The sequence below is a fragment of the Drosophila mauritiana genome, chromosome X (genome assembly GCF_004382145.1).
Source record: "Drosophila mauritiana strain mau12 chromosome X, ASM438214v1, whole genome shotgun sequence".
NCBI classification, from domain to species: Eukaryota; Metazoa; Arthropoda; class Insecta; order Diptera; family Drosophilidae; genus Drosophila; species Drosophila mauritiana.
Window position 1 is genome coordinate 16,068,677 of NC_046672.1, and position 8,873 is coordinate 16,077,549.

Genomic DNA, 8,873 nt, shown 5'->3' on the forward strand with positions numbered 1-8,873 from the left:
GCGCCTGAGTGTGTAATCCGTCCATAAGTGGCCTCAAATGCCTATCCATAATGATGATGATGATGTGGTTGCCGCTGCGACCAATAGTTGGTCATTCATCACGACGATTCGCGGGGGGAGTACGATATGTACAAGTATGGGATGGAGTATAGGAATATGGTATGGTATGGTATGTTATGTATGGTATGGTATAGTTCGGAACCGTAAAGTATGGTTTCGGTATGCTATGCTATAGTTGCGGAGCCGAAAACCAATTTATGCCGCATGTCACGCCTTCTTGTGAGAGTCCGTCGGCATTTCGGATACTCATTTGCGCCAACGGGAGGGACAGAGCGTTTCGAGGGCGTTGCCCATTATAGATCTCATCAGACTAATACTATATACATTTGAATCTGGATTCGTTGGGACAAGCAAATACGTGTGAGCTAGCTAGCTTGACTTGTGATTGTGATCCAAATGAGCTACGCACATCAGGCGGCTATTTACGTAAAATAGATATATTTGGATAATGATCCAAAACATTACTAAATGATTTAGGATGGGCAGTAGTAACATATCTGAATTAAATGGCATTTAACGAAAATAGCAATTTTGTGGATATTTTCCATTGGATTTTATATCTTTCGAATGGAAAAACAAAATCCGCATAAAACCGATGACTCATATATATATTATTCACATAAAGTACATGCTCTATTTTCTTAGCACTTGATCTAGTGAAATCGTGAAAATTATGTATCCGCCCAGAGAACCAATAAAAAAGTAGCTTTGATTACATGTTTCTTCAATTTTGCCGTTGTTTATTTGTTAATAAAAAACTTAAAATCTTGTTGTAATACAGTACACAATCGTCGGGAGGAATTTTCGTTTGCGAAAGCAATAATAACATTTTCGTTCACCTACGATCTATCAACCTTTGCGATTTTATAATTTTGTTTTTTGTGTTTTTTTTTAGGGATTGGGTGAATCTTCTGTTTTTCATTTTTTTAACACACGGGGGATATGTTTCAATAGAATTTGCTTGCTGTGTTAGTACATCCAAGTTATACAATACAATATAGTTTTATTGGCTACGAAAAAAATTGTCTTAAAACTATTTAATATATGCATTCATAATATATATTTCGTTATAAATATCAATACTTCGTTGTACACCGATAGAGGGGGCAGGGAAACGGAACCCGTTCCAAAATCCCCGCTTCTGCACTGCCCAGCCCGCTTTTCAGATGACAGACTTTATGTTTTTTTTTTGGATCCGATCCTGGGATCCCACACACACACACACACTCTCTCTCACACACACACACATTCATACATCTGCACATGCACACTGAGGAACGGATTGAATACTATACACTTAGATGTCGCACTACAGTATACATTATACATTATACATAGGTTTTCAAAAAAAAATCCATATAACACATGTACGAGCAGAAAAAGCTTAGTTTCGGAGCAATTCCAGTTTTCAGAGGGGGGTGGGTGGTGTGCTCAGTGGCATTGGGTGTTGGTGGGCACACGTAGGTGGGTGTTGCGGGGTCGCGCCTGAGGAGGAGTGCCAGCCATTTAATGGTCAAGCTGTGGCACAGCCCCACCACCTGAAACTCCACCTTTTTGTAATGCAGCACGCCACCGAATGTATTCTTCTTAAAATACGATTCACAAAAAAAAAAAAGAAAAACAAATTTGACTAAGGAAATCATCTAGAAATCATCGCCATGGATCAGCAGTCAGCAGATTAGACGGAAATCGGCGCATTCGTGGCCGCCGGCGATTGCTGTTGCGGCTGCTGCTGGTGGTGCTGATGGTGATGGTGGTGGTGGTGACCCATGTGGTGACCCAGATGATGGTGCTGCTCCTGATGGTGGTGGCTCAGGGTCAGATGATGATGCTGCTCCTGCTGGTGCTGCTGCTGCAGCTGATGATGGTGGTTGTATTGCTGGTGCTGTGTCTTCAGCAGCATGGAGCGATACATTTCGGAGAGGAGGCTCCACATGGGCGGCGAGTCCTTGGCCAGATCCACGGGGGATCCCGCCGGCAGGAAGGCGGTGGGCGGTGCCTGACTGGTGGCAGCGGCAGCCGCTGCGGCGGCAAACATCTGGGTCTGCAGCAGGCGCAGATGATGATGCTCCTCGAGGTCCAGGACGGGCAGTGGGAGCATTTGCCGCCGGCTGGTCATGTAGGCACTGTCGCTGTCCGGGTCCAGTTCCATTTTGATGCTCGTCTGTGGTGGATTGGCGCTAGCGCTGGCGGAGGAGCTGGAGGCGGAGGAGGCGGCTGCCGTGGAACAGGCGGAGCTGGAGGCGGTGCTGTCGTGACGCTTCCGCTTGCCCAGCAACTGATCCATGGAGAAGGCATCGCTGGGCGAGCGCTTCTCACGCTCCAGCTCATGCTCCTGTTCGGGTTCATGCTCCTTGTCGGATTCCACATCCTGTTCCTGCTCCTTTTCCGCCTCCTGCTCCCGCCGTTCCTGCTCCTGTTCCTGTTCCCGATCCTGCTCCGACTTGCGGCGCTTGTGAAGGCTGAAGTCCAACGGCTGGTCAGCTGCTCGATCCTCATCGGCGGCGATGCTACTACTGCTGGCCAGGCTGAAGCTGCAGTGCATCTCCTCATCCTGCTCATTATCACGTTCGTGATCCTCCTGATCCTCGCTGGAGGCCGCCGGACTAGAGCTATTGGCCTGCATGTCCACGTACACAAAGTCGTTGTCATCCTCGGGATCAGCATCCTGCTCATTGTCCACCGATCCGGAATCGGGATCCTGGCAGCCGGTGGAAAGCAGGCCCAAGCCATGGAGACCCGCCTGTCCGCCGAACATGACGTACGGATGGTGACCATGATGCGGCGGCGGCGGTGGCAGAAGTCCGGGAAACGCAACCGGAAGTCGTCCGGCGACAGCGGCCGCTGCCGCGGCTGTTCCGGGCGAGAAAACCGGAAACTGCTGAGCAGTGCGGCCATCGTGCGGCGAGATCTTGCGCCGGATGTGCGGCGAATGGAGCTTGGGATTCGGATTGGCGCTATGGCGATTCCTCGAACGCCTCGAACTGAACACCATATTGCAGCCCTCCACCGTGCACTTGTGCATCTCGCGAAGATGCACGGCCGAAAAGTGAATCTTGAGGGCGCCCTTGTCGCAGAAGGTCTTGAAGCAAATGGAGCACTGCACTCGTTTCTTTCCCGTGGCCGGATTGATGAACTGACCGGCCAGATTAATGGGCGGTGAGCCCCAGCGACGTGGCTTTAAGGACGAACCCGATCCGGTGCCTGATCCAGTGCCCGATCCCGCTGCGGATCCCGATCCAGAGCCACTGGATCCGCCGGGTGAGCTGGCCGGAGAGGCGGCATTTGGCTGCGGGTGTGTCGGTAGATGGGAGTGCACATGCTGGTGGGAATGTGGGCCATGGCCCAGCAGATAAGCCGGTGACATGAACGGATTCATTATGTGCTCCATGTCGTCTGTGGTGGATTTTGTTTCTATGGTCGCACTGGCGATGGCGGTGGCGATGACTGGTGGTGCCTGGAAAACAAACAAGAAACAGAAACGAATCGTTAGAAGTGTCAATCAGGGAGTGTCAATCAGGAAGTCACTGAATCGGTCAGTCCTAATCGAAAACTATTGCCAGGGTTGCGGGGCAAATCCGATTGCGCAACTACAGCTGGGAATCGGAATCAACCTTATCGCCGAGAGTCAGCAGGGCAAATTGTTGAATGGTCTGTGGTGCCGGGGACACGGACATTGACTCCTGGACCTGGGACATTGGGCAGTGGTCATTGATGCGCAATTAGAGTGCGAAAAGTCAAGACGGTCGCGAAAGTCAAGGGATGGCAAAGTATATTTTGGGGGGGGCTCAATTAATCAGTGGATTACAGCGATTAGTTGGTCATTGCTACATGTATAAGATACATTCCGAAATCCAGAAATCTTTAAAGATGCCAGCTGTGTGTGCTTCTAATAAAAACCCCATTGCTGATCAAATGGATTTTTCATTAAGTTCTGTGTTAATCGAATATTTATATTCGATATCCTTAAGATATAGATTAATATCTGAGGGGAATGTATGTACATATGTACTAATCTTTAGCATTGGAAAGCGCTCTAAACCCATATCTCAAGTGTATTACCGAAATTCCCAAGTGAAAGCTCCCAAGGAGCTTAGCCAACTTTGTGCAAATCCAGCTAGATTTATTGGTAAGACACACACTGCTTGCAATAACGCAGACAAGCGAACATTTATATCGGCGACACCGATGGCGGCATATCTTTCATGTCGACCCGATAGTACAGTAGAACATCTTGAATTAACCTATGGCTTCGAATTTTGAAATAGATGAAAGGAGCATCCATCGACTGACCCTACAACATTTGATTTATCTTTATCATTTTGGTTCCTATGCAAACAGTCTTGTTTTGATCTGCCAAATTTTGACGTAGCCAGGGCCCACTGTACACTCACACTGGCGCATTACTTGTGTAAGTGCACATTGCCTCATTTACTTGAGCGAAATCTTTTACAGCTTTTTCGGTTCTTCTGGCCATTAAAATCGCCTCTGACAACGTCGACGGCGACGACAACATGCGGCGATCAGTGTCGGACTTCGACTTTGGATCCGATCGGTCGGAGTTAAAGCCAAAACCAAAAGCCAAGCTAAAGCCGCAGCTAGCTCTTTTTTTTATTGTGGACTCCGTTCGCTACCGTAATTGTGAGCAGTCGACTTGACGTTAAAAACAGAAACAAATCAGGGGTAAGAAAAAAAAAGAAGTGAACCGAACCCAGGGGCGTCACAAAACTGGGGACAATTGCGGTGAGATGCGGATGACGATGGTGATGATCGTGTGTGCGATGTCGTGGCTGGCTATCTGGATTCGATCTCAAAAGTCGAACACACATTCGCATTCGCTTGCCCAATGCCCAGCTAAAAAGTTAAGCCGAAAACCACATGCGACTATGGCCCACACATACGGGCACACGTACACGCACACAGTTGCAGAAAGCCAGGAGATGGTCGCTTTTTATGGGGCTCATTAGTAACGATGACAACAATAGCATTAAAATGAGTGTATGTACACACGGCGAAAATGCGAAAACGCAAAAAAAAAGAAAAGAAGAGCGAAAAGGGGAAAAAACTTAATTGTCAAGTACTTGGAAGTAATCAGTTTCTGACTAGGTGCCGAAAATATTGTTACCATATTCGTTACCATTCAGGAAATAGAGAATGACCTAAAGCTATTGCAATCATTTTCTAGATCATTATAAGGGAACTATATCATATGAGTTGGAGGTATCTTCCAAGAATCTTTAAAAAAAAGAGATTCAATTCAAAAAATATATATCTTTTAACATTTCAAAGTGAAAGAATATAACACCACCCAAGATCTAGGCATCATTACAATCTTGCATAGTGTAATGCGCACCGGATTTTCTCAGTGCACGCGGTCGACAGATCGAGGTGAGTATGCATGTACATGGGTAATTATTTTTGTCAAACGCTTAAAATGTCTTAAGCCACCGAAGGTGAAAGGGGGGTGATGTTGGTCAGCTTGGGGGGCAGGGAGGGGCCGGGGAAAAACCAATCACAACTTTTGATGGCTCTCGGACGAAACGTTTTTTGATTATCGACAGTGGCAGTGGCAGCAAAATGTTGAAAGTCCCCAAGACAAGAAACGACAAGAAACGACAAGATTGAAGAATTCCGAGAGTCGGGAGACGCTTTAGATGGTAGATCCGAGATCGGTGGATCGATGGACCGGTGGAGTACGGTGTGAGGCAGTTGGTGGGGATGGAAGATGCCGAGATGTGAGCAATCCGGCGGCTATAATTGCTGTTGTAGTTGCTGTTAATAGTAGTACATTATAATAAGCAGGAGTCGATGGGCACAAGGGGCGTGCAAGGGGCTGGCGATGGTCCGAAGATGACAACCCCGATGGTCCGGAGCTCAACGAGAAAAACAGAGCTCGAAAACCGCAGACAAAAATCTTAATTACAACTTTGACATTTGGCGTTTCCCCGAAGACATCACTTTTTTGTCGTCGAAGCTCACGCAGCAAATAGACAAAAATGGTATTACGAACATTGGATTAACAATAAGAAGCTGCTTTAAATTTAGCAAAGTCGGGATATTATAAGAAAATCTATAAACAAGAGGTATTAGATGGCAACACATCACTAGATAATAATGATAATGGTAAAACCCTTTTTAAATTTATGCTGAAAGTCACTTAATGCCACTAGCCCATGTGATCCTAACAAGATCATCTTTTATCATGAAAAGAATCCTATTGTTTCGCTCCTTTTATGCCTATTTCATTGCATATTTAGAATATAGAATATTTAGAAAATACTCCACTGATCTCGAAAAATATTCACTATGTCTTCACTTTGATTTAAATTCTTCGCTTGAAGTGCCGACGGCAAATCAACTTTACTCGAACTATACATACCTTTTGCTAATTTAGCAGCGAGTTGTAGATGTTTTATTGTATTTTGGTTTATTGCTGTTTTTGTTTTCGATTTTCTCACTTTGTCACAGGTTTGAAATTTAAAAAAAGGGTTTTTTTCGCTTCGTTTTGTTTTGATATTTTGTTGCGTAAAAAGTTGATAAATTCAGATGGTAGAATTCACTGTTGGAGCTGTGTGCTGTTGTTGTTTTCATGCCCGTGGTGCATTTATTTTTGTTGCATTTTGCTGAGATATTAAAAAAGTTGGTCGTTCACAGTTGACGATGACACACACACACACGCGCTCGTACGCACGCACACTTATGCACTGGGGCGCGCGGCAGAGAGAAGAGTGGACTGGGCGCGGATATGCGGATGCGAATATGTGAATATGCGGAGTGGCAAAGTGGCCAACGAAGTAGCGACGAAGATGCGGATGTGCGGAGAGCAGGGACAGCAGAGATCCACTTCTTCGAATGTCGTGGGTGACACTGATTGTCGATTTGTCGTTTCACCAACGAATTTGTGCGGCGACTGCGACGCCGGCAGCGCAGCGGGCAGAGAGCGAGCGACAAATGCGGCGACACCGACACCGACACACCGACTGACTGACACACACACACACACACACACACAAGCAAACACACACACGCACACGCGGGGTGGGTGACATTTGGCTCTCTCTCGCTCGCTCTCCCGCTCGCTCTCGCGCCCTCTCTCTTTCACTCTTCCGCTCTTGCACCTGGAAGAGTGTGAGAGAGCGCGCTATTGGAATTGGCCTTCGTCACATTGTCGTCGATGGGTCATTAGGCACTCGCCCGGGTGCGAGCGAGAGATCCGCCCGCACTTGCGTCCATCCCGCTCGCCCAGTCGGCAAAGCAGTGCGCGCCAAGAGTAGCCACCACTCTCTTACTCTCGCCGCGAAAGAGCGCCGTCCCGTGCGTGCGAGCGGTTTGGCACGCTCGTGCGGCTATCTCGCGCCCGCTCGCACACTGTCGTCTGAGTGGACGAAACCGTTTCGTTGGGTTGACACATGCGACATGCGACGTGTGTGTGTGTGGTCAGTGCGGCACACACATTCACACGCACTGCCGCCAGCCAAAGAGAACGCAGCGCTCGCTCTCGCCGCTTGCTGGTATGGGTGCCTTGGATTCGATGGTGTGAGTACATGGCCGGGCACTATAGTGTGACAGAGCGAGAGAGAGGGAGCCGGAGCACAAGAGCGCAAGAGGGAGAGAGCAACGAGAGTGAAATGGCAATGGCCACAGTATACAGTACACAGTACGTAATTTGTCGCTGCTGCGACGTCACTTTTTGTCTTGGGTTTCTCCTCTCTGCTTCTCTTCACGAAGGTTCTTTTGAAATTTTTGTCATTTGATGTCTTGTCCACTCGGTGCTGTGCCCTCTCGCCGTCCCTATCGCACCCGCACGAATGGCCGCGTTGAGCGGCTCTCTTTGTTTTGCGATTGCGCTGTGCATCTGTATGGGTGTGTGTGTGGGTGCGAATGTCGCTGTATAGGTGTATCTGTGTATGGGTGACACTTTGGCAATGGGGGCGATTCGCTTCGATTTTTTTTCCCTGTCGCCACACAGCACCAATGGAATTCGAGCACTGGTGACAAAGAAGCGACGCTGCTGCTTCCTCTCTCCCCCACCCCCACCCCTAGCACAGACCCTCAACGACCCTATCACCATGACCGCCCCCACCACCACTATGTATATATATGTACATATGTATGTATGCATGTATAACTTATGTAAATCGCACAGCTTCGGTGTGTAAGTGCCTTATGTGATAGCAGCACCTACACACGTGCATATACACAGCTCCTTGTCGTTTCATTGTCCTTTTCATTGCCGAATTAAAATAATTCTCACCCACACTCCCGAGCAATATATGTATGTATGTATGTATGTATTTGCTAGACGCTGGAATGTCCCACATAAGGATACAAACGCACACATACATATCTGGCCACATTTGTTCTTCAATTTATCCACACAATTGTCCGAGAAAAGTTCTTAAAGCGAAACAAAAGCTTGGGCAACAATTCCTATTTGCATTAATCACAAAAAAAAAATAAATAAATAAAATAGAACAATAAGGACCGCATTATTTTGTTGCATACCCACAAGACGTTAGCATCAATGTTGGACTTCCAGGAAAATGGTCAGGACTTTTAAGTATAATAGAAAGCACTCTCTTAACATTCAATATCTTTAGGTAATACAAAATAACATACGTTTAAATGGTACATAAGGTTCTAACGAAAATTTATTCAAGTAAATTTAGTTACTACTTTTAAAATGAAACCTTTCGGGTTTTCGCAACTATTCGGATCCATATTAATTAACTTCTTTAGCTTTATCGGTTCAAATCATTTTCATGTAAACTTAAAGGCTTTAAGGTTTCCTTAATAAAATGCATCATTCAATC

At 46.8% G+C, this 8,873-nt stretch overlaps 1 protein-coding gene across 1 annotated transcript; it reads right to left on the reverse strand.

Moving 5' to 3' along the window:
- Positions 1-772: 772 nt before the first annotated feature.
- Positions 773-6,938, reverse strand: LOC117148634 (protein disconnected). The gene is made up of 2 exons (XM_033316136.1): positions 6,440-6,938; positions 773-3,517 (listed from the first exon to the last, which is right to left on the reverse strand). The coding sequence occupies exon 2, from the start codon at positions 3,449-3,451 to the stop codon at positions 1,739-1,741; it is 1,713 nt and encodes a 570-aa protein (XP_033172027.1). The 5' UTR covers positions 3,452-3,517; positions 6,440-6,938; the 3' UTR covers positions 773-1,738.
- Between the last annotated feature and the right edge of the window lie 1,935 nt (positions 6,939-8,873).